Source organism: Dendropsophus ebraccatus, chromosome 5 (assembly GCF_027789765.1).
Source record: "Dendropsophus ebraccatus isolate aDenEbr1 chromosome 5, aDenEbr1.pat, whole genome shotgun sequence".
Classification (NCBI taxonomy): domain Eukaryota; kingdom Metazoa; phylum Chordata; class Amphibia; order Anura; family Hylidae; genus Dendropsophus; species Dendropsophus ebraccatus.
Window position 1 is genome coordinate 87,907,921 of NC_091458.1, and position 27,170 is coordinate 87,935,090.

Below are 27,170 nucleotides of genomic sequence, written 5' to 3' on the forward strand. Positions count from 1 at the left end.
ATGAAAAACAGCTGCTAAATTGTGTTTTTTATCCATACCACCTCATAAAAAAATTTATAAAAAATGATCAGGGTGTCACATGTCCCTCAGAATGGTACTGATGGAACTGTCATCTTGTCTTACAGAAATATTTTGGCACCGCAAGGCCTCCGTGACAAGGTATAATGGCTAAAAAAACTGAAATAAAAAGGCCCCAAAATTCACCAGGTCATGTCTGAGGTCTGTGGTTGAGTCAGGTGATGCACTGCGGCCACATATGGGGGATTTATAGAAACATTGGAATAAGGGGAATAAATATTGAGTAGTATTTCTCAGTTAGTATTTGCTGTGTTAGAGGAAAAAAATGGATTAAAATAGAATATCTGCCAAAAAATTTAAAATTTCCCCTCCAACTTGCTTAAATTTCTGCAAAACACCTAAAGGGTAAATAAACTTATACCACAGACATAAAGAGGAATATGTCACGAAAAAACATTCTCAAAATTACCACGATAGTTAAAAGCATCGCAGAGTTATCACTACATAAAGAGAGACAGGTCAGATGTTAAAAATAGGCCCTGGGCATTAAGGCCAAAACAGGCTGCAGAGGCAAGGGGTAGGCAAGGAAAGACTGAGATTTTTCCTCCTTTCAAATCCATTCCTGGCTTTGGCTTCAAAAATCTGTCAGATAAATCTCTCTGTGTAAAGGCAACCTTACTAGGCCTCACTAATCTAGAAATGCCCACTCTCTGGCTGTGGAAGGTAACGGCTGCACCCATTGATAGGCTGAGCAGGCCTTTCCAGCCATTACTTTGTGTCATTCAGGACAAAGCTAGGAAGTTGAGATCAGCTGGGACTTTGTCAGTGTCAGTCAGTGACTGGGTCAGTGACAGAATGGCAGGGATCCATGGGATCAATAGTTCTTATTTTTTACCCCATCCGCCACTGCTATTAAAAAACCCTGCTGTACAGCCCCTTTGTCATATAAGGTACTTTATAGAACTACATAAAATATTGCAATGGTGCAGCTATTAAGCAAATTGAACTAGATTTACATTTATGGAACTATTTTCTGCAACAATAGACATATTTGTTTTCGTCATTTCACTGTAACAGAGATTGACTCTGTGATTTATGAATGCATTTTTCATACCATAATGTGCCCTTTGCTGCATAGTATCAATTTTGGCAATCTATTCCAGATGTTCATTTGAGATTATGAGTTCATTTTACATTAACTGCAAGAAAATGAATTACTTCTGTGCATAATAAAGAAATGTGTGCTCTTTATATTTTACTGATGATCGTATATCAGCCCATTAAAGGGGTGTTTTGTACATTATATTTAGTATAATGATTTTAGTACACACAGCATGGTAAAGATTTAGAACTATATAAACAGATTTCAAAGAAGAAATAATTCAAATTAAAACTTCAGACATATAAAAAGGTGCTGATCTCCTTGTGGAGAGTTAGCTAATAGAGAGTCAATAGGACAATACTGAGCTGCATCTAGCAGAGCCAATCAGTATTCTATTGTGTGATGACCTGAGCAAGAAGGTGTCGGACACTCAATGACAGAGAAGCCACCTATAGGTGGTCTTACAGACACAGTTCTCTAAAAGAGGGCTATTTAGTAGCTTGCTGACATGTTAATGTTTCTTAAGGGTGCATTCACACGTACAGGATCCACAGCAGATTTGATGCTGTATTCAGTTATTTAGATCAAACCTGCTGCCAAACTGCTGAAGCTACCCTAAAGCATAACTGTCGTGTTTACAGCCGATAATCATCTTGTGTAATAGAAGAAAACGATCAGTCGACATGCACAATGTTGGCTGATCGTTGTCGTTCAACATGTTGAAAAAGAAATGGTCATGATAGCAGCGATCTTCTGCTGTAGCTCCGTGCAACACAAGCAGCGGCAGCAGACTAGCGATCACCCAGGTAGCCCCTCCCCCCACAAAAGCTCCCCACAGTCCCCCACCCACTCACAGCCGACATGTGTAATAGCGCCGGCAGTGAGCGGGGAAGGAGGAGCAATTGAGCGCTGACCTGACAGGTCGGCATTCACTTGCTCCCTCTTGTCGCCCCGTGTAACAGGGGCGATTGGCTGAGCATAACAGAAGCCCCAGACGTCGTCTGTTATGCTCAGTCAATCGCGGCTGAGCAGCTGATGATGCGCTGGGGGGAGGGCGGCTTGAGGGAGGGCTGGAGCAGTCAGGCCGGCCTCCTGAAGATGTCATGATCGTCCCAAGATGGCGGCCGGGGTCGACAGTGATTCCATGAGTATACTGTATCACACTTCCAGGTCCACGGTCGGGGGGGGGGGGGGGTAAAGGGGGCATGAGGAAAGGAAGGGGCCATTCACTTAAATAACACACATTACAATGTTGTATAACTTTGTAATGTGTGTTATTTAGTGAAAAAATGTTTTACACCTCACTACCCCTTTAAGTGCTGAGACCCCTACCAATCCATAAATATATCCAGGCATAAGCAATGCACGTCACTATCCAGCTTGGTGTAAAGGTGCAGGTGGATGGCGACAAACTCACTCTGTCAGCTGGGTATTGTTAGAATAACTTTACTGATGATAATTCAGCAACACAACAACAAATTCTTCAAGTTGTGCAACAGGCAGATTCCTATATAACAGGGACACTGTCTCTTTTCGAAATTTGGTAAGTAGCAGGAAGGATGCAATTTAGGGTCCATTTACACAGAAAGATTATCTGACAGATTATCTGCCAAAGATTTGAAGCCAAAGCCAGGAACAGACTATTAACAGAGATCAGGTCATAAAGGAAAGCCTGAGATTTCTCCTCTTTTCAAATCCATTCCTGGTTTTGGCTTCAAATTTTTGGAAGATAATCTGTCAGATAATCTTTCTGTGTAAATGGACCCTTAGTCTGTGTGATATAGAACAACTATGCAGTCGCTCTGGCTTTTTCTTCCCCAATTATCTCTGTTGCTCCTAGCTGGGAACTGACTTCCTCTGCTGGACGGAGGTGATAACATCCAACCTCTATGCTGTAATATTGCAGCAGAACATTCTGGCATTACATTGGTACCTGCTCAGACAGGCTCTATTATAGGTTTCTGAAAGCTTCTGCAAGGAGATGCACTGAGCGCCGAGCCAGGAAGTGAAACGCGCTGCCTAAGGGCCCTATTACACAGGCTAATTATTGCGTGGAAAATCGTTATATCGTTAATTTAAAGTGACACTGTCACCCCCTTTTTTGCATTCTGACATCTCTACACAAGTGTAAAGGGTAAATTTAGCAGTTTTCATACGTTACTTTATATTATACGTCATGGTGCTTGTTCAAGTAAAAAGTGATCATTTATGAACTGCAGATTGTGTTAAGTGGGCGGCCTCGTGACATTAGCGCCACTTAGCCCCGCCCCCAACGCACCCTGATTGACCCCGCCCCCTTGGTGGCCATTGGTGGGTCGACTTAGAGGGGATGGGGCCTAGACCTTTAGGCCAGCCTGTTCCAATGGCTGGTGAGGGGGCGGGGGCCAATGGTGCAGTTGTGGGCGGGGCTAAGTGACGCTAATGCTGCGAGGCCCTGCCCACTTAACATAATCTGCAGTTGATAAAAGATGACGTATGATAAAAAATAAGGTATGAAAACCGCTAAATTTACCCTTTACACCTGTGTAGAGATGTCAGAATGCACAAAGGGGGTGACAGTGTCACTTTAAACGATAAAAATCATTTTTGTGTCGTTGATCATTGATTTAGATCTTACCCTAAAATCATTGTTAATCATTCCCTGTAATTCCACATTCGTTCTGTGTAATTCCGCATTTGTTTACTAATTGTTGAGTGTAATTGCAAATTGTTTCTTCTTTTGCTGTGATCAGATGGAGTAAATGATCATAGTAACGATAGTTGTAACAGTCATAACTAACAATTATAGTTCTGTGCAATATGGTGAATGATTCCCGGTAAATGATAAACAATCTTATTTGCGATAGTTAACTGTTAAAAATCTCTTTGTCTAATAGGACCCTGATGGTGCCTTTACACAGACAGATTTATCTGACAAATTTTTTAAGTCAAAGCCAGGAACAGACTATAAACAGGGAACAGGTCTTAAAGGAAAGACTGAGATTTCTCCTCTTTTCAAATCCATTCCTGGCTTTGGCTTCCAAAATCTGTCAGATAAATCTCTGTGTTTAAACGCACCATAATGGAGTGTTTACACAGACAGATTTTGAAGCCAAAGCCAGGAACAGACTATAAATAGAGAACAGGTCATAAAGGAATGACTGAGATTTCTCCTCTTTTCAAATCCACTCCTGGTTTTGTTTTTACCAACCAAAAATCTGTACATGTGAAGACACCATTACATATCTCCTGGATTTCTCTACAGATCAGTCTGGATCTCAGCATGGAGACCACAAATAAATAAAAGCTGTGAAAACCACAACTCTCTGGTTTTGCACGCGGCAATCAATCACAGCTCAGATGTCAAATCTTAACAAGCCCTGTGAAAATGAGACCTGAGATGGGATTTTCACACTTTTTCTTTACTCCCATGAGTATCTCTGCAGCTCTGTTCTGTGCACGAAGCCATAGGAATGTCTAGGGCCTTATAGCTGTTTTTTTTTTCTTTCCAGTGAGTACAGAGCTTCTGATTAATTATTGTACACAGCTGAGCTTTCATTTTACCAGAGCTTAAAGAGGTACTCCGAACTGGGGTTATTGTCAGTGTATGGCCGGGGAGGGGGTGGATATAAAAGCTGCCGGTCACTTACCTTCCCGGTTCCAGTGCCGGGTCCCGGATCGCACCGCCCAGTTCTCCTGTCCAGCTGCCGCTTTCTGGTCTCCCTAGTCCGAGGCGGGACTCTGCTACGACCGCTGAATGGTTGCGCTGCCTTGAGACGTCACATTTCAAGCTGCAGTTCAGACCAGTAAGCGGCAGCGGGACGGGAGAACAGGGCGGCGTGATCCAGGACCCAGTACTGGAACCAGGGAGGAAAGTGACCGGTGGCTTCTATATCCTCCCCCTCCCCAGCCGTACACTGAAAATAACCCCAGCACGGAGTACCCCTTTAAAGCTGAGCTGTGATTGGTTGTTATGGGCAGTTTACACCAGTCTATATTTTACACTGTTTGATAAAAACTAATGCTTATGTATACAAATAGACATATGCAGGACATTTTATAAATAGCCCCAGCCTGCGAATAGTATTTAGTCATCAAGTCATTTATGGGCACTTAAAGTTGACAAATATATACTTCAAAGTACTTAGGATTTTAATCATAAGGAGAATAAATCCCCAGTTCTCTATAGATTGCCTGTGGTGATGCGTCAGGTGTGTTTGCAATACTGTCTACACGTCTATTTATTGTCAAGAAGCAATTAATTCATGGCTCAGAAATGAGCTCTGTGTGTAATGTGACCTTTTAGAGTTGATGCTCAGATTTTGCTGCTGACCTTTCTATAAGTTGTGATTGTTTTTTTGTTTTGACAGATGCTATGCTTCTAGTTGCTGACAGGTTGGAGGGCCCATTCAATATTGAGTCAGTTATGGATCCTATTGATGCGAAAATATCTGAGGCCATCATGAACCTGCAAGAAAACAGCATGCAAGTGTCAGGGAAGGTAATAAGCATCACTCCTCATAATGAATGTGATAAATCAATGCCCATTACGACTTATCAGGTCATAAACATTCCAGGGCCAATGTGACAGGAAGATATTATTCACTAGAAACTTGTTAGTCATCCTAAGTTACTCAAACAATTATTCATCCTTTATATTGTGTGGAGATATAGAATGAAGTGTGACATGGGGTGAGATTAAAGTATAATCATAAAATATAATAAGAAAAACATACAGTCCTCCCATTAAAGGGATTAAAGTCTAAACATGGGAGCTTTGCAGCTTGGAGTCTGGATCAGCTTACATCCTGTTAAAGGCTTACACAATGTATGACAGCGGCCGTTCGGCAACCTGGCTGGTACTGCAGTACCGGCTGGATGAACTTCATTTCTTTCAAATTGGAATACCGACGCATGTGTGCAGGTGTGCCTGCCTTCCAATTAGCCATTGCAATGTAAAGTCCGACCGGACTAGCTGCACAAAACTGACATGTCACTTTTCTGTGCGCCCGCATGGAATCCTGGCCAGAGTGTATACACTCCAGCCGGGATTCCATTGAAAACAATGCAATGTATTTTTTCAATAAATAGCCGTTAGTAACAGTCGTTAGTAATTGAAAAAACACATTGTGTGAACCCAGCCAGAAAGTGTAAGTAACATTTAACTATATTTTTGTTTCACTGTGGTTTTAGTTATAGCAACCTGAACCAAAACTTGTATTAGAGAAAAAAGGCAGAAAACTAATACATACAAAGCAAGTTCTACATCTTGTATAAAATATGATATGTACATGTAAGAACAATGAAATCAACTCAGAAAAAGAAGAAAACAACTAAATCAATGTAACAATATGATATCCCTTAATACATGAATACTTTTTGGGACTTTATTGGTAGTGATGAGCGAATAGTGAAATATTTGAATATTCGATATTCGTACGAATATCTCACAGATATTCGAATGTTCGATTGAATATTCGATCCCATTAAAGTCTATGGGAACAGGTATTCGATTATTGAAAAACATCTATTCGACCACTTGGAGGTTCACCAAGTCCACAATGACACCTCAGGAAAAGGGAAGGGGGATTTGAACGCTTATCGAATATTTCTCAAATATTCGGCATACTATTCGATAATATTCAATACTATCCAATACCTTACTATTCGATCGAATATCTATTCGATCGAACAGTATTTGCTCATCACTATTTGTTGGGAAAGGGGTAATTTTTGTTTTTTTACTTTTCTAAAACTTTTTTTTTTGTAATTTATTATTTTTTTTGTGTTATTTTTTTCCGCTCATGAGACTTGAAGTTGCAACATTTATAATGAGAGTTTTAGCTTGTGAGACCTTGCCTGTGACTGGACCTCACAAGCGTTTGTACATGACAGGCCCAGAGACCATGACTTGCAAAACACAGGGTTGCTGATAAGTGACAAGCCAGCTCCTTCTGTTATTTATTCACTACTGTCATTTTAGGGTTATGTATAACTGATGAGTTAATAGGGAAAAACAGCAACTTAACCATTGTATTTTTTTCCCCACAACATTCACTTAAAGCTAATAAAACAGCTAATTATGCATGTGTCGATAGTAAATATTTTTCCTTTTCTTTTATACTATATATTAATGAAATGTATTTACTTTAACGTGTCTCTGGCTTTACAGTAAACCTTTGACATGTCACAGAGACATTTAAAAAGTTTTTAGACCCCACAATCAGTAAAATAGTCAGGGAGAGAGAGGGGTTAAGTTTCTCACTCAGTTGCTCATGGCAATCTCCATCCAGCTTTTCTAGCCTGTCAGTGTTATTATTACCAGACAAACTATTAGGCTCTAAAAAAGGGCAGTCTTAGCAGCAATTGACACAATCCTTAATAATATTATGATTCATGACAGTTCATTTTATGGATTTGGAACAAAAAAGGTATGGGGTGGACATTTTTCCATGTATATGTTTGGATCTCTGGAGGAATAAAAGTCAAAGCAATTTTTGTTTTCCCTTTAATATAAGAAAACAGATGCCTCAAATAGATGCCACCTGTAAGCAACTGGATACCTTTTAACTGATCTGTTTGAGTTTCACGCCAACAATGCACATGTTTAAGACTTGACAGCATACATTCATTTCAGGCATCTGTTGTCAAGTTCCAGGTTTTCTGACCGAGTGTGGTATGAACCTTGCCTTTCTGATGCACTGCAGTTGGCTCCATAATAAGTAAATGTAGTTAGCAGTTGTGTTTCATGGTGTGAAAGTATGATAATGATTTCCATGTAATAAATGCTACCTATGATTGTATCGGTTTTAGTTAAAAGTAGAAAATCATTTATCCTGTAAGTGGAATTGATTATAGACCAACCCCGGGGATTTGAAGGTAATGAAAACAATAGTCTTAGCTATATTACATTTTTTAAAGAAATACAGATTCACTATTTATAGCAGCACCTATTGCCTGATATCTTTTATTGAATGCCCATTGGTATTTTTTGAGAAAAGCTTCATAGGAAGCCGTCAGTGTTTGCATTTTTATTGTTTGCACAATATCAGAGACAGTTGAGTCTGCTTATTGATCAGCTTTGTTGAGAGCAAGCTATGGCTTATATGTTTTACATTTAAAGTAGTGTGTTTTGCTTTCATTTACGAGAAATATCATTAAGTTCCTTGGTCTTTCACTTGTTCAATTTGCTCCATTTTAGAGTCTTTGACGTGACAATAAACCTCTACAATTATAGTTATTTCTTGCCTTCCACTTTAGACCCTTTATTTGATCAGAGGGATACAATTTATTGGTATTCTGCAGCATGCCAACAGCTCTTTGCTAGGTAATATTAAACTCTTAATGGACTCGGACTGTTCTTCAGAATGGTAGCAGTTATGCTAGCTGAAATTGTCACATTACAGGTAGTGTATCTTAGAGAAGCAATTTATTTTCCATTCTAAGATTCAACAAATGTACACTTCAATTTTAAATCAAAATATTATGCTGTTCTCTCTATTGGAATTGGGACAAACCACTTCCAAATATTACATATATTTCCACTCATTACCAGCTAGAGCCACGGTCAATTCTGCTAAATGGTAAAGAGAAAGTTTCAAAATGGAACAAACTTTCAGCGCAAAGTAGAATAAACAACTACAATTTAAGTAAAGCTTCAGTCTGTAATCACAGAAAATGTCACTTGTGCTGTTGTTTAACCCATTCAGGACAGGGCCAGTTTTGACGTTATGAATCAAGAAGGCCCACTCTTCAAGTCTCATTTTATATAGTAATAGCTTTGGGATGCATTTATGTTTCATAATATTTTGTGTTAGTGCTAAATTTTTGTTGATACATTCAGCAATTCTTTGTGAAAAAAAATAGTCATGCCACATAAATTTAGTTAATAATTCATGTTTACTCTGGATTATGTCTACTTTATGTAGGAATCATTTTTTTTAAACATCATTGTCTTTTTCAAAATAGAAGGCTACTAGATTTACCATCAATTTTCCAAATTTTAGAGAAAAGTTTGAAATAAGATATTTTTGGGGACCTGTTTAGAGATGAGCGAACCTCGAGAATGCTCGAGTCCATCTGAACCCGAACGTTCGGCATTTGATTAGCGGGGGCTGCTGAAGTTGGATAAAGCTGTATGGTTGTCTGGAAAACATGGATACAGCCAATGACTATATCCATGGTTTTCACATAGCCTTAGAGCTTTATCCAACTTCAGCAGCCACTGCTAATCAAATGCCAAACAATCCGGTTCGGATGGACTCAAGCATGCTCGAGGGTCGCTCATCTCTAGACCTGTTCCGTTCTGAAATTGATTTTATGTTAGAAACACCCATTTTATAAACAACACCCCTCAAAGTATTCATAATGACATAATGACAAGACACATTTCACAGCTTTTTAAGGCATTTTATTTGCTGTAATAAATTTGCGCCTCTATTGCTCAATGTAAGGAGACAGAAAGGAGGATACAGACATGTTCACAGAAGGTAGTTAATGTAATAGAACTTATTACTATTTCTATTGTTTTCAAAGGTATTTCTGGGATGTGGCCAACCAAAATCACTTCATTCATCAAGAACAATGAGATCGTTCTCAGGAAGACGACATATATATTTTAAACCCTACAGTTTACATGAAAAACCTACGACTGCTGCAGGAACTAGTATGGACAGACTGGTACGTTATATTTAACCAATAGCCACACAATAATATGCTCATAAAATCAAGTCTTATTGTTACTAAGCTGTATGCCTTTAAAATTTACTGTATAAAGAGTTAACCCTCAGAAAATAGTATAGGACGTATAGGACCTATATGGTTCCCAGTGGTTGATGGGCTGTTAAGACAAACTTATACACAAATAGAGAGATTTATGAAACCTCCACCTGTGGCGTGCACCTGCTGTAACCCTGCTCGCCTAATGGGCATGCAGAAGGGTGTGGCAAGGCGGGGAGAAAGCATGGCCTCCCGCTACAGATTTACCATGATTTACGACTGCCAACATTTGTAAATTATGGAAGAAACCTACACCGGCTCCTGATGCACAGGCACAGGTCAGTTTTACAAGGGAGCATGCACCCAATAAATGTCCTCCAGAGTTACCAGAGTTACTGTAGAGCTTGTCTCTGACAAAAGTAATAAAATAATGATATACTTAGAATGAATTATGTAAAAATTCACTAGTGTAGGAAGTGGGGTGGTGGTAATATGTTCAGACATCTTTAAGTAATAACTAGGTTCTCCAATTTTAATTCCCAAACCAATAAATATGCAGGGATTTATTTTTTGTTTTTTTTATTTAGAATTAGGGCTGGGCGATTAATCGAATTAATTCGATTAATTCGCCCAGAATTTGAGAATCGATTTGACTTTTTAGGAAAATCGAAAATCGATTTTCCAAAAAAATCATTGGATTTGGGCGCGCGGGCGGGCTGCTCGCATCCTCCAGCTACTGAAACAGCGTGAGGAGCGAGAGCGCCCAGCAGCGTCCTATGTCCCCGCCTCTGACCCGCCCCCATAGCCGGACGTGTACGCGCGCTTCCTCCCGGCCGCACATGGAGGTCCCCGGAGGAGGCTGCAGATACTGAAGCATCGGGTGATCGCTGCGGGTGCTGGAGCTGTACAGCAGCGACACTATCACCCGATGCTTCAGTATCTGCAGCCTCCTCCGGGGACCTCCATGTGCGGCCGGGAGGAAGCGCGCGTATATGTCTGGCTATGGGGGCGGGTCCGCTGCGGGGAGTAGTGCGGGCGGGAGGAGAGCGCAAATGCCGGTGGTGTGCGCCCGCGCAGAGCGGGTACACCAGGTATGTTCCCTCCTGCCCCGGTCTGCTCCATGCCCCTGCCGATCTGCCCTATTCTCCCCCCGATCTGCCCCATGCTCCCCCCAGTGTGCCCCATGCATGTCCCCCAGTGTACCCCATGCCTTTCCCCCCTAGTCTGCCCCTTGCTCCCCCCAGTGTGCCCCATACTTGCCCCCCCCAGTGTACCCCATGCTCTCCAGCCCAGTGTACCCCATGCCCTTCCCCCCCAGTCTGCCCCATGCTCTTAGCTATGTCCCTGACCCTCATCTTTACCTGTACTACTACTACACCCCTCATCTTTACCTGTACTACTACTACACCCCTCATCTGTACCTGTACTACTACTACACTCCTCATCTGTACCTGTACTACTACTACACTCCTCATCTGTACCTGTACTACTACTACACTCCTCATCTGTACCTGTACTACTACTACACTCCTCATCTGTACCTGTACTACTACTGCACCCCTCATCTATACCTGTACTACTACTACACCAGGCTCATCTATACCTGTACTACTACTACTACTACACCCCTCATCTATACCTGTACTACTACTACTACACCCCTCATCTATACCTGTACTACTACTACTACTACACTCCTCATCTATACCTGTACTACTACTACACTCCTCATCTGTACCTGTACTACTACTACACTCCTCATCTATACCTGTACTACTACTACACTCCTCATCTGTACCTGTACTACTACTACTACACCCCTCATCTTTACCTGTACTACTACTACACCCCTCATCTGTACCTGTACTACTACTACACCCCTCATCTGTACCTGTACTACTACTACACCCCTCATCTGTACCTGTACTACTACTACACCCCTCATCTTTACCTGTACTACTACTACTACACCCCTCATCTTTACCTGTACTACTACTACACTCCTCATCTGTACCTGTACTACTACTACACCCCTCATCTTTACCTGTACTACTACTACTACACCCCTCATCTTTACCTGTACTACTACTACACTCCTCATCTTTACCTGTACTACTACTACTACACTCCTCATCTGTACCTGTACTACTACTACACTCCTGATCTGTACCTGTACTACTACTACACCCCTCATCTTTACCTGTACTACTACACTCCTCATCTGAACCTGTACTACTACTACACCCCTCATCTGTACCTGTACTACTACTACACCCCTCATCTTTACCTGTACTACTACTACTACACCCCTCATCTTTACCTGTACTACTACTACACCCCTCATCTTTACCTGCAACCCTACTACTACACCCCTCATCTGTACCTGTACTACTACTACACCCCTCATCTGTACCTGTACTACTACTACACCCCTCATCTTTACCTGTACTACTACTACACTCCTCATCTGTACCTGTACTACTACTACACCCCTCATCTTTACCTGCACTACTACTACTGCACCCCTCATCTGTTCCTGTACTACTACTACTACACCCCTCATCTGTACCTGTACTGCTAATCCCCTCATCTGTACTACTACTAATACACTAGTACATAGGGCACATATTTGGGAAAACTACTTATATGGGGCACACAATGGGCTTGTCTACTACATAGGGGCACGGGAGGAGCACTGTTACACTGGGAAGCAATATGGTTGTTGTCTCAAACGTCTATAAAATAGTTTCTGATGCTGCAGGGAGAAAAATGTCCTGTTTGTTTAGCAAAAAGAGAACAAAAAATCGAGATTTAAATCGAGAATCGTCCAAAATTTTTAAAAAATCGAGATTTTATTTTTTGGCCATATCGCCAAGCCCTATTTAGAATATATTTTAGATATTTAGATATACAGTAGTTATTTGCTAATAGTCAATAGAACATGAAAAGTAAATCACGCGTTGCATTTTTGTTTATGGTGTTTTTTCACACACACGTCATACTGTTTTTAGGACATCTTCACATTGATTTTGTGGGAGCTCCAGGACAGGACACCCCTTTTCCCCCAAGCACAGACAGTAGCTTAAGAAGAACCAAAGTTTAGTGCTGCAGATGGTTTTTGCTTGTGTACATATACCCTTAGAGTGTTTATCGTCTGTAAAGCTCAATATTATCAAAAACTGCACTATATACTGTATGATGGAGGCTTTGTTTTCTATTTACAGTAGCAACTGGCCCCATTTCTATTGCATTTTTTTTATCTTGAAAGAATTCACATAATTGGGGGGGGGGGGGGGGGGAAATGATGCATTTTGAAAATGACATAGTTTTACATATTTGGCTATGGCTCCACAGCAGCACATGGTAACTAGCAGTAAAATTGGTAATACCACACCCCGTGAGCCCTTTCATATGCTGTAAATGATACATTTACCTGTGTAATATACGATAGGTAATATTTTCCATTTCTGCTTGTTTATGTGGTTTTTATTATAATATGGAAATACTTGAAAATAAATAGTCTGTGATTACATCAATTTTTTTAACTTATTACAAGTTCAATTTCTCATGAAGAATAGTATTTGTTAGTCTTTCTTTTAGGTGTATAGCGCATATTAGCAGTAATAGGCATTAATTATCACCATGGTGCTATGTCATTAGAAATGCAGCTGTTTGTGTATTTGCTTTGTTTTGCAGCAAATAAATCATTGCAAACAAGCGCAGTTCCTGTAATGTTAAAGATAAATCTTAAGCATATACCTGCTGATGTTTAATATGAGCAATTGTGGATTGGATTTATTGACTATTGGGGGGAAATTAAAACTAAGGCGTCATTTACACATCCACAAAATTTGTCCGTAATTGAGGATGTGCAATTATGGACCAATTTAAAACCAATAGGTTTCTATGTGTCTAATTCATACATCCACAATTCTTGCGGGTCTGTGAATAGTCTGTGATCCATGCCACAAAAAAATAGGACATGCTCTAGTGCAGAGGCGCAATTGTGGCAAGGATCACTGTCTATAATGTAGTGGGCCACTATGGATGCACAAGGTGCTGTCCGTGATTGTGGATCCATGATTGCAGACATGTGAATGTAGCCTAAGGCTTTCTTACAACATAATAGTTTGGTAAGTATTTGGTCAGTATTTAAGCCAAAGTATGAACAAAATATGTGTAATACCAGCCCAAGGGTCACATACACACATATCCGTACTTGTTATGGATGTGTGTTGGGGCCAGGAATCGTACTGCAAAAAATATTGGTAAGCCATAACTTTGCCGCACGGATCCCCTATAGTGAATAAAGTGGTTCATTCAAGTGCAGACAGGTTGCTGATGGCTGTGTATACACACCTGTAGTGCTGTCTATAGCTGTGGCTTGTGGCTGTGGACAGTGCTATGGATGTGTTAGGGTGGCCTTAGCCCATAAGAGTCTTCATCTATCTTTCAAAGTGTTCTGAATGGCAAGTGGATAGTCTAGCTTTAGGCAATACTCCTAAATAAAGGGTAACACCTCTATATTCTCTTTAGTTTAGAGGCAGTAACCCATTCACTAGCCGGGAAAAGGATTGTGATGAGAGGAGGGCACTGGGCTAAGGGTAAAGATTGTTGGCCAGTAATAATATAGATGCTTTGACCTCGAAAAGCCATCAGACCTCTGTATCTCTTGGCAATCAGACATATCTATGTCTAGTGTCCCTATGAAGTCACAGAAATTACTAATGATCAGTGTGGTTAAGAAAAACATTTTTGCTGTGATTCTTCAGCTATAATGTGTGGCATGCTTAGCTCTGTAGATATGCTGTTTGCCATTAATGACATCTCCTTTTCTTCTTTTTAACGCACTGCATGTTTGTAAAGAGGACAATATGGAGGACAATGCAGTATGGGGTAAGATTTTTCTCAACAACACAATACCAGCTGTATCTTCTAATGTGTGTATACTGTATCCAGTATCTCTGACTTCCTCTTGAGTAAAACAGTCGATAACACCCTCCCAAGAATTAGAGACGGTAGAAAACATCATCAGATTTTAATGAGCATATAAACATCTGCTGCTAAGACACATTCCGCTCATCCCATCATAAATGTCTTATTTACTGGAAACATGGCTACTTTCTTCTTAATGATGACATCCGATCACTGGGCCTCCAGATGTTTGCTTAAAATTGACTGGTAAATAAAATGAAGAGACAACGTTATCAACTTTGCGTATCAATTTGGCAGATTTTATTTCTATATTGGCAAAGTGCACATCTGTTATACAGAGAGGTTCACTGTCTAGAGAGAATAAAAGCAGATTGTTATATATAAAATACATAACCTTTCATTTTGTATTATTCTTATTTGGACATGTGGTTTCAGTCTGGACACAAGGATTTTATAGGGTAGCCATGAGCTCACATGCTGCTTAAAATTAAATGAGGTCAGCTTGGACTATATCCAATGGGTTCTCCCCTTAAAGTGTCCTTGTCATTAGAAAAAGCACTTGACATGTCCCCCACTGCTCTCTAAAACCAGTAAGGAGAAGCACCCGGTTATATGCTTCACTACCTGGCTCGCTGCATTTTCCATCTTCCTGCACAAGATGAGATCCATATATCCAATTATAATGGATATTGTCTCATGCGCCAAGGAGATCACAGTGAGCAAGGGAGTTTTAAACTACTTTATTTAAAGCAGATATGTACATCCAGACATTCCACACTCCCTACCTCCACCCCCTTTCCCACCCACCCCCAAACCATTGGTACCCTTCTAAACATAGAAACATAGAAGATTGACGGCAGAAAAAGACCACTGGGTCCATCTAGTCTGCCCTTTTAGTATTTTCTTTCTTATTATCTTAGGATAGATGTATGTTTATCCCAGGCGTGTTTAAATTCTGTTATTGTAGATTTACCAACCACCTCTGCTGGAAGTTTGTTCCAGGTATCTACTACTCTTTCAGTAAAATAATGTTTTCTCACATTACTTCAGATTTTTCCCCCAACTAACCTCTCACTGTGTCCTCTTGTTCTTGAGCTTAGCTTTTTCAATCATGTCCCCCCTTTCCCTTCTTTCCTCCAGACTATTTAGATTCAAATCCTTAAGTCTTTCCTGATATGGTTTATGCCTCACACCCTCCACCATTTTTGTAGCCCGTCTTTGGACCCGTTCTATTTTATCAATGTCCTTTTTTAGATGAGGTCTCCAGAACTGGACACAGTATTCCAGATGTGGCCTCACCAGAGCTCTATACAGCGGGATCACAATCTCTCTCTTCCTACTGGTTATACCTCTAGCTATACACCCCAGCATACGATTTGCTTTCCCCACCGCCTGGTTGCACTGGTGACTCATTTTAAGGCTGTCAGAAATCACTACCCCTAAATCCTTCTCTTCTGAAGTCTTTTCCAACACAGTACTGCCGATGTGATACTCGGATAGAGGATTCCTCCTTCCCAAGTGCATTATTTTACATTTGGAAACGTTGAACTTCAATTTCCACTGTTTGGACCACTTATCTAGCAAAGCTAAATCATTTTCCATATTACTGACACCTCCAGGAATATCAACCCTATTGCACACTTTTGTGTCATCAGCAAACAGACAAACTTTACCTGCCAAACGTTCTCCTATGTCACTTACAAACATATTAAAAAGAATAGGACCCAGAACAGACCCTTGTGGCACACCACTTGTAACCAGTCTCTGCTCGGAATATACACCATTAACAACAACTCTCTGATATCTCTTCTGTTGTCATTCTCAATACATGTATTGTTTTGGGGTCAGTTTGTCTCCGGGTGGCATTCAGGCCAAAAACATCTTTTATTCCGACGCTGCAATGTCAGTCAGGTGGGGCTAGAGCATTAATGCCCTAGGCCTGCAGAGCTTCTTTCTTCTTCTTATTCTCCTTCTTCTTCTTCTTCTTCTTCCCCGCCTTTTTTTCTTTGTCGGCACGCCCCGAGGCTGGATCTTCATCGACACCGCCTCGTTGAAACCGCACTGCCGGAGTAAAAGATGTTTTTTTTCTAAATATCAGCACCAGGAGACTAATAGACCTTGGGACCAGGCATGCATTAAAGCAAATCTGTACCGGCATGTAGCCACCCCAAAACGCCAGTACCATGTGGGAGGTTGGCCTTTCTCCTGGAACAGTATTTTAGAAAAAAACTAGTTTTAATTTTGCAGTGCTGCAAGGCGGGGAGTCAGTGGGGTGTGCCCTACAACATCTGTGCTCTAGAGGTGCAAGTGCCTCTCTCCTCACCTCCATCCAGCCCAGAGGCATGCTACAAATGAAGAGAGGTGGGGGGAGAGGTGCTGCAGGCCTAGAGCACGGATGCTCTAGGTCACAGCACATTGACTTCCTGCCTCGTCACCTCTCAGAGATATAGCTAGTTTTTCCACAAAATACCGTAAAGGGAAGAAAGGCCAACCAGACACTGCACAAGGACAAGGACCTGTACAACGCGGTACCGTTGGTTTGGGGATGGCTACTTGCAGGTACGGATTCACTTTAAGGAAGACAACAGAACAGTACCTCCAGTTTGGAGGGAGGGTTGTCCGGTGATATAGATTCACTTTAAAGGGGTTATCCAGTGCTACAAAAACATGGCCACTTTTCCCCCTACTGTTGTCTCCAGTCCAGGTGCGGTTTGCAATTAAGCTCCATTTACTTCAATGGATCTGAGCTTCAAAACCCCACCCACACTGGAGACAACAGTAGGGGGAAAGTGGCCATGTTTTTATAGCGCTGGATAACCCCTTTAAGAGGAGTAGAACTAAAATCTAAGAGGTTTAGTTGGTTTAAGACCCAGTTGAACTAGTTCTGTCAAAAGGGGATTATACATTTTTCCATAAGACTGTCTGAGATGAAAAAGAAAAAAATATCTGTGCATCTATGCTGCCATTTTATATATGCTATTTTTATTTTTCTGTCACTGCTACTTATTAAACATACAAAGATAAACGAGAAATATAGAGTTGTTTGAAAATTGACATGCATTTTGCCGCTTTTTCATGCGAAAGATTTGTTATATATAGCTCAGGTTTCTCATCTGGGGTCATCTAAGGAAATACTTGCCACTGAATCTTCTCAAAGAAACTATAACAACTGAGAATCTCTCCCAGCCAAATGCTACATAAAAGAGCTACAGTTCTAAGTTTTCTCTAGGTGCATGATAATAGGCATCAATCATTTCCTCAGAGACAATACCCTTATAATGTTAGAGAATAGCATTTGTACGGGGGGAATGCAGGTCCATTACAAGGGGATAAGCAATTCAAAATTCTACTTACTATCAGGGGTGCCCGAGACACTAAAAATACATTTATTTAGGGGTATGGAGTCTTAATTCATTCAGGAGTCTCGGTTATGAATTTATTTAGGGGTCTGAGGTATGATATACATGGGTCTTGAATATGAATCTGTTTAAGGAGGGTCTAGGGTCTGAATTAATTTTCACTGACATATGTTATAGTAAATAATTGTTTTGCCCATGAGATAATAACTTTAGTGCCTTAGAACTCCATTTATTGCCATTACTCTGTGGCCTGGTCTAGCTACAAAAAGTATGTTTTCCAAGCCTAATTGACATCTGGGTGTAACTAATCCTCTGGTTGATAGGAATTGTCTCTACATAGTCTATGCTCAAAAACAACTGAAAAGCAGCATAAAAACATATCAAAAGCCATGTTTTGCCTTTGGTCAATTCAACAGTTTTTGGGCAATTTTTTTTAGCCATTTAACTCAAAAAGCAGACATGTGTTCTTCAATGACATGTGGTCTTCCATGGGATTTCATAGATTTCCAGGAGGAATAACAGCAGAAACTGCTAAATAAAGAAAGATGCTCAAGAATTATTTCCTTAGCATTAAGGTAAAAAAATAAAATCTTGGGACACTTCTTTACCTGAAGAACAGAGTTAACAGTGTAAAATAATTTTATCATTAATGGTGGATAATACACGTATTGCGCCCGGTCACTGTTCTATTATAGGTAAGTATCATGCCAGTGGCTGCACCCGGTCACTGCTGTTATCTTCTATTATAGTTATGTATCCTGCCTGTGACTGTACCCGGTCACTGCTGTTCTCTTCTATAATAATTATGTATCCTACCCGTGACTGCACCCAATCACTGCTGTGTTCTCTTCTGTATTAGTTATATATCCTGCCTGTGTCCCGCACCCAGAAGATGCGGGCAGAGGTCTGTAGGCGTAACCGCAGGTGGCAGGCAGTACTCAGGAACAATGGGTAAGCAGCGGACAGGGGCTAGGGACCGGGACAGTGGACAGGAACAAGGAACAAGGACTGAGGTCAGGAACAACAGGGAGCTGGGCCAAACGCTATGGGAAGCATGTAGAGGCTCCAACACCTGTAGTGGGGCAGGGATGGAACTTATAGGAGAGTGTGATGTGCGAGAACCAATTAGGGGCGGACTGCCCCTTTAACTCTGAGACAGCCGGCCGGCACAGCGACGGACAGGAGCGGGGAGAGTAGAGGCGCCCCCAGGGGCCGAAATGGCAGCAGCTCCGGGTCCCTGCATGTGGACACCGGCGGCTGCGGGACAGGGTGAGGGGGTGCAGCAGCGATCCGGAGCGTGGGACGCCGCCGCAGCCCTGACAGCCTGTGACTGCACCTTGTCACCGCTGTGTTCTCTTCTATAATGATTATGTATCCTACCCTTGACTGTACCCGGCCACTGCTGTGTTCTCTTCTGTATTAGTTATATATCATGGCTGTGACTGTGTCTAGTCACTGCTGGGTTTTTTTCTGTAATAGTTATGTATCCTGCCTGTGACTGCACCTGGTCACTGCTGTGTTCTCTTCTTTAATAGTTATGTATCTTGCCTGTGACTGTATATAACCTGTGACTGCAACTGGTCACTGTTGTAGTCTCTTTTATAATAGTTATGTATCCTGCCTGTGACTGCACCTGGTCACTGTTGTAGTCTCTTTTATAATAGTTATGTATCCTGCCTGTGACTGCACCTGGTCACTGCTGTGTTCTCTTCTTTAATAGTTATGTATCTTGCCTGTGACTGTATATAACCTGTGACTGCAACTGGTCACTGTTGTAGTCTCTTTTATAATAGTTATGTATCCTGCCTGTGACTGCACCCGGTCACTGCTGTGTTCTCTCCTTTAATAGTTATGTATCTGGCCTCTCACTGTGTAAAACTGTGTAAACGTGTACATTCATACTGTATCGTCAACCTCCATACAGCAGACACACCTTAGACACTGGGTCCTTCTCGGAAGGATATCTGGCTAGTTCTGTGTTTCCAGACTCTTCAATGAGGCTCCACAGGCTCTTCTTTTGCATATTCATGTTTCCCAGGGGCCAATGCACCTAAGATTTCACTGCATTGAGTGCTTTCACTAGCAGCCGGCAGTGTTATCGTTTGGCTGGTCTCCCTGAGATCAGTGATCTGTTTCTCTTACACCTTAGAGACTATCTACCAGAAAGTAATTGGAACCCCTTTCAATCCACATGTAATGATGCACATCATGTGCGGTGCTAATAAATATTGTGTGAAAAATAACATCGGCATTGCATGCAAGATGCCACGCAGTTCGGAGCTCTCCGATTTTTATGTGACATATCCAGGTAGCTGAAGTACCCCAAATCGACAATGGGTTACATGATTTGCAAGTGGAAGGTGGGCAGTGATTGTCGTAATTTGCCCCATCTAGGCAGGCCCACAAAACTGAGAGAGACCAACGGTGCTGTCCGGCAAAATTTGGAAGAAAGGCACCCAACCCAACATCCGAGTTTCAACAGGCTTCCGGAATTGTTGATGCAAAGAACATCAACAGTAAACTGTAGGAAAGTGGAGACAGGTTCTCTGGAGCGACAAATCCAATTACCACCTACCTGATGTTTGATGTCTGCCTGGAGAATGCTTCCTGACAGAATGTATTGTGCCAACAGTGAAGTTCAGCAAAGGTGGAGTTACATTGTGGGGGTGTTTGTTCTGGTATGACATCGGACCCTCGGTCACAATTCCCGGTAGGCTAAATGCCGATGCCTACTGAACTATTTTGGATGACCATGTGCACAACGCCAGTTGTTATGTTGCGAGCTCCACCATGACTTCATATAGTTATAATGAGGTTAATCAAATGGACTGGCCTTCCCAAAGCCTATGGAGAACATCTCGGAGCATCTGGGAGCTGGAGCTTAACGTAAGGGATGCCCCTATCATCCAAAATCGATGAAGAAACTCACTTTTTCTCCAAGTCAAGTGGTAGAAAATACCGCTAGCCATCGAGCAAGGACTGTGGGAAAGTATGCCCAGAAGGGTCGTAGCTGTAATCGTTGCTCATGGAGGCTCCACCTACTATTGAAGCAGAATAAAATTTAATTAAATTTTCTATCACAGGTGCCCAATTACTTTCTGGTAAATAGTGTAAGAAGATATGACAACTTTTACAAGCCATTTAAGTGCATACATTTAACCCCATATGGGGAAAGATAGATCTTGTAAAAGAAAAGCATATTTTATCAGAACATATGAAATTGTGCATGCAATAATTAATTTAATAGTCAGAAAATTACTGGTTAGATGTTTGGTGGTGTGCCTCTGTCACTACAATAAAAATCCCATTATTTATGGGGGGGGGGGGTGTTTGTAAGTTCCAGTGTATATATTTGCAAACCCAGCAGTTTCTAATGAGAAGTCATTAACCTAAGGGCAATTTGAGGCCTGGATCAGTCAGTTTGATGGATTTGACTATGTGTAAAGTCAAGGATATCCTGCAAACAAATAACTTAGAGGGCATAGAGTGTGATTTTGTGTACTGTCATGAATTAACAAACCCGAAACAAATGTGTAAATTGCAAGTCAGGCTCTATGGACATCGAAGTGCAAAAACAACCAAGTTTGCCACATATATTCAAACATAAAAGGCAAGGATAAACAAAACTTTAGACGATTGCTTACTACCTCCTCTAACATATTGCCTTGAGGATTAAGGTGCTGATAGTTTTTGCTGTGTTGTGACAAACCATAGTGACCAGGGAAATGGTGATGCCCAGCTGCTAGGTTAGTTATGCATTTCCAGAAGGAATAACAAAGGATTTGCTCAAAGCAAAGTTCTAAGAAAAGATGCTCAAGAATTTCAGTCTCATGGAGAATGCAAGTGTTCCTAAACAGAAATATTGGTAGAGCTTGCAGGCAACAACTTTGGCAATGTGCAATGTGACATGACAGAAAAAAAAATATTTTTGAAGTTGTACACAACCTTTACACCGTTGAGTTCAATGCAAATTGAGTGCGACCCCGACTTTCATGCAACTTCTCTGTTATCGGGTTATTTTTTACAGCCAAGTTGCAACTGTAATGAAGTAACACATCAGCCAATATTTTGGTTGCGCAACTGGGATGCACTTTGATGTCATATGTTATATGACGCTATGTAGCCGTAGGGATTGTATGGATTTAGAAAAAGCAAATAGGCAGATACAAACCAGCAAAACTTAAAGACAGAGAAGTGCAATTTTAAAGGGGAACTGTCAGCAGGATAGACAAATCTAACTTGCTGATAGCCCCTTATACGCTAAGGAGAAAGGTATGTGTGTTACCTTCCTCCTCAGTGCCAGTCCCGCACTGCTAATCGGAGTAATCTTTGCTCTTGCACTGTTAGGAGCACTGCCATGTTATCTGACCAGCTCCATTGATTATCATTAGAAGGAGCGGGCCGATGAAGCAACAGTGCTCCTAGCAGTGCACCAGAGCAAAGATTACTCCAACTAACAGCATCAGATCAGCTCCGAGGAGGAAGGTAACACACATACCTTCCTCCTCAGTGTTCCGGGCACTATAAGGGGCCATCAGCAGGTTAGATACGTCTAAAAATCAGAAGTGGCAAAACTGAGAGGCAAGTGGTTCACTATTCTGCTTCTGACTCTTTTCATTATGGATTAGAGCAGAATTAGTAAATCATGGCTGTTTTCTTTCAAAAACAATACCACACCTGTCCATAGATTGTGCCTGGTATTGCAGCTAAACTCAAGTTAACTAAAAATAAATGTGAGCTGTAAAACTGTTTTAGTAGAGAGCAGCCATGCTTTGCTAATGCTGCACAACACCTTTAAAGTAAATCTGTGATCTTCCCTAATAATGTCACTGGTACCTGTGCCATCGGGAATAAAATATGTCCATTGTGGTATTCCAAAAACACCAACACAGGAGTGTAGAGCAGTAAGTTTGCAACTGTGCATGCACTAGATCTGAACAGTGTAAGGGGTCGTAATCCAGTCCATTGCGTTTCTGCAATGGAGAGGAGTGTGAAAGAACACATAATTATGGCAGGTCTAGGGCACACCTTTTTAACACCACTGGCAATGGATTAAAATGGCCAACAGATCAAATAACGGCACCAAAACATTTTTGGAACACTGCAAGGGACATCTTTTATTCTCAACTGCTCAAAGGTTGGGTAGGGTTTGGGGAGGGGGTTACAGATTCACTTTAACTCTTCTGTCTATTATATGATTCTGTATATATGTGCTCTCCTGGCTTCTGACCTCTGGACTGTTAAGGTTGTAGTACACGGCACAAGCTGTCATACCAGTTATCGCTTCCTCCTTGTTCCCTGCTTGCTGTCTGGGCTGAACATATATCCTCCCAGGGCTCCTGTGTTGGTTTGTGCCATTCTTGACCCACACCACTCTACACACTCTGCAGATGCAACCTGGTCCCTAGCAGCCAAGTTTTTTCAGCCTTGTGGAGGGCCCTGGTGAAGCCACAGGAGTAACTTTGCAAACCAGAGTGAAGTTAAGTTAAGGTTTTCCTTTAAGGTCATCTGGTGGCTCAAACTCCTGTCTGTCATTAATAGAGATGAGCCAACTTACAGTAAGTTTGTCCGAACCGAAACCTGATCGCTCTTCCAGAAACCTGGAAAATATGGATACAGGGCTGTATCCATGTTCTCCAGGCAACCCTAGAGATGCATCCATCTTTTCCAGCAGCAGGATTCAATGGCTGAAGGATTAAGCTTGGCTTTGGCTAAACTTACTGTAAAATTGAAAATCTCCAGTCATTATAGTTGCATTGAAATAAACATACAATGCAGCAAAAATTGTGACCTGCATTTATATATCAAAGTCCAACAAAGAAACAAGCTTTAGTTGCCTTAAATGTTTGACTCATCTTGTACATCTGGATCTGTGACTTTGTAACTCATCAGACATGCAATGCAACTGTATGTAACACAAAGGAAATAATGAATAATGAAAATAATGTTAAGGATTCCAGAAACTGATCTTGAAATGGATTAGGCTGTGATGCAGTATGTGTCAGTGATACATTTCTTTACCGCTAGCTTCTTGCTTCACTGCTAATGTATGTATTACAGATCATGGTCTCCTGAAATGGTTCTTGTTTAGTTTAAAAGTCTAAAGCTTTTTCTTAAACAATTCTAAAACAGTGTCATAAATCTATAAAATGACACTTTACCACAATTTTTTCCACTTCTAGAACAAGTGCAGAGAGTAAACTTTAACCCAATTTTTAAAGCACTATGCTTGTGTTGGCATAAAAAGCCCTAATTCTGCGCAAAAAAAAAATGTTTTCTTTATGTGCCCTCTTAATGGGTGGGGTTTAACAAGACGGGGTATGGCCTCCCACATCTTTCAGATTACTAAATTTTATGCCAGGGAACTGGTGTAACTTGTAGCTGCAACATAAGCCATCTCTTAGCTGGCATATATTTCACTCTGAGCTGCAGCTGAGCAGGCAGCCACAAATGCACACATTTTTTAAAAGACATCTGTCCCACAGCTAGAGACCAGCAAGGAAAACACTGTTTTTTTATAAATCTGAGCCATTGACATTTCTTTTATAAGAGATCTATCAGGAGGTTTCTTAAAATAGCCTGTATGCAATGAATATGAGAATTACAGTTTGCATACAAAGAAAAAAGAATGGCTTCTCTGGAATATTGTTCATTTAAAAGAAAATAATTACACTGGCCATATTGCTGCTGCATATTGCTGGTAGGCAGCCATGTTTTGTCGGGAAAAATGTATGGAAGGGGCTTTTTGGAATGGAGCACAACTAATAAACCTGAACATAAATGCTTAACCACAAATTAGAAAGTTCTGTCTACTATTCATCCTCAGATGATCATCATCATACGGATGCATTCACACGTACAGGATCTGCAGCAGATTTGATGGGGCAGATTTGATGCTGTGTTCAGTTATTTAGATCAAATCTTCTGCGGATCTGCTGCGGATCTGCAGCATAAAATCCGCTGCAATACGGTGTGTGTGAATCTACCCTACCTCTTTGAGTAACGTGGCTGCTTGCCCAGAAATCAATCATCACACTAACAATACATAGTCAACCAAGCAATTGAGACTATGAATATTCCATTGATTATTAGTGGTCAGCTAGCAAGTGTAATGTGACTCCTGTGGAATATTGACACTTTGTAGTCGCTGGTATACTCCCATCATTTCAGTTTTTATTTTCTAATTGCCAAATTATTGACTACAACCAGTTCCACATATTGCAATCCTTAATAAATATTAGTGATCAAGTGAGCAAGTACTAAAATGCTCGGGCGGTCGTTACTCGAGACGAATATACCCCAATACTCGGGTGCTTGTTTCGAGTAACGAACCCCATTGAAGTCATTTGGAAATTCGAGCATTTTTGCAGAGGACAGGAAACAGCAGGGGCAGCATGTATGCATGCCTTTGAGGCTGCTTAATGGCACTATTATGCCAAATTATGGGCAACAGTATGGAAGTGATCACACAGTGGAGGATTAAAACCGAGGTAGCATATGAACCACCCCAAAAAATTTAGTCTGACACAGCATGGAAGTGGGAACACAGGGAACCATTAAAACAGAGGTAGCATATGCTGAACCACCCAAAAACGTTGCCTGACACAACATAGCAACATCCACTGGTAAAGGTACTGGTGAAAGGACGGCAGAGGACACCTGTAAGATGACATCCACAGATAATATGGTTCGAAATGGACAAGACAAGGATGCTAAATTAGATTTGACTTTAAATTTGACTGCAGCAGTTGAGGTAACATTCCCTGCATCATGTGACTCACCACTTCTCCCCCCATCGCTGTTTTGAGTTTGAATTTGACTTTGTAGCAGTTGGAGTAACATTCCCTGCATCATGTGATATTCATGGGGTATGGCTGTCTCAGCACAATACTCAACATAACTGCAGAACCGATGTGGCTCAGGCAGCCTGGTTTTATTCCTTGAGGATCTGGCAATTGTCTCATGCAAATGGATCAGCACTTGAGGTCCTGCCTTACTAATTATGTGCTGCCCAACAACTAGAATTGTCATTTGTTTGTTAAGTTTGAGCAGGGTCTGATTTTTTTTCTCCTTTTTCCTCTTTTGTTTTGTTATCATTTTATGCCAACAGACACACACAGGTCTGTATACAGACACACACTTAAGAACAGAATACTGACAAAGTTTACCACTCGGTTTCCAAATTGTACAAAAAAGAAAAGCGTGAGAGAGAGAGACAAACACAGAATTAGACAGCAAAGTGTGCATTGTTCATTGTAACACTATTTGGTAATATAGCAAACACTTGTTTGTGCATTTTTATGTGAAGATCCTTCTCATATTTCATTTGGAAAGATGGGCAAGGTCAGCTTCCTTCATTTTATTTCCCCTGTTTTTGAAAGGCAATTTTCTGCCACGTTCTGCCCCTTCACAGCCAGAGGAGTATGTATCTCCTTGCAGTGCAAGAATCTGCAGGCCCCTGTGGCAGGAAATGGGCAGACAAAACCAATAATCCACTCTTAAGGAGAAAGATAGTGCGGCAACCTTTGGACAATTTCCAGAGGTGTGTATCACTGAGCTTCATCTTTCAAGAATGAGCAAAACACTGTGAAGTCTTTGTTACGATTTTGTAATAAATTTGTAATGTGCTCAGACTGAGGGAAGGGTCCAGAAAAGAGTTCCTGGAAGCATGGTGGTGGTGGTGGATCTGAATCCCTTCTTTCCCTGGAGGGGCCAGGCTGTGGGGTAGGAGGCTGAGCTGATGGAGCAAGGGTTCCACTCCCTTGGGTAGCGTGGGTGGACTGCGTGGAAGACTGGGTGGTGAATAAGTTACTGGACACATTATCCACTATCCACGTGATCACCTGTTCACACTGCTGCGGTTTCAATATCGGTCTACCATGAGACCCCGTAAGTTGGGCAAAGAAGCTAGGGAGTGAACATCTGTGGTGTGCCACTGCTCCCTCCTCAATGGGTGCTGCTGTGTCACTCTGCCCTGAACCACGGCCTCTGCCAACTGCATCGCTTGGAACCCCATGCCCTCGTTCTTGACCCTTACCCCTGGGGTTTACCATTTTATG

The 27,170-nt window shown here is 41.4% G+C and overlaps 1 protein-coding gene across 1 annotated transcript in view; it reads left to right on the forward strand.

Annotated features, from left to right (window-relative positions):
* The window catches only part of GPC6 (glypican 6), a 411,403-nt gene that overhangs the window by 347,540 nt on the left and 36,693 nt on the right, over nt 1-27,170 (forward strand). The window contains exons 5-6 of the mRNA XM_069972341.1: nt 5,470-5,600; nt 9,635-9,778. Coding sequence (XP_069828442.1) covers nt 5,470-5,600; nt 9,635-9,778 — 275 coding nt within the window. The remainder of the gene's footprint in view (nt 1-5,469; nt 5,601-9,634; nt 9,779-27,170) is intronic.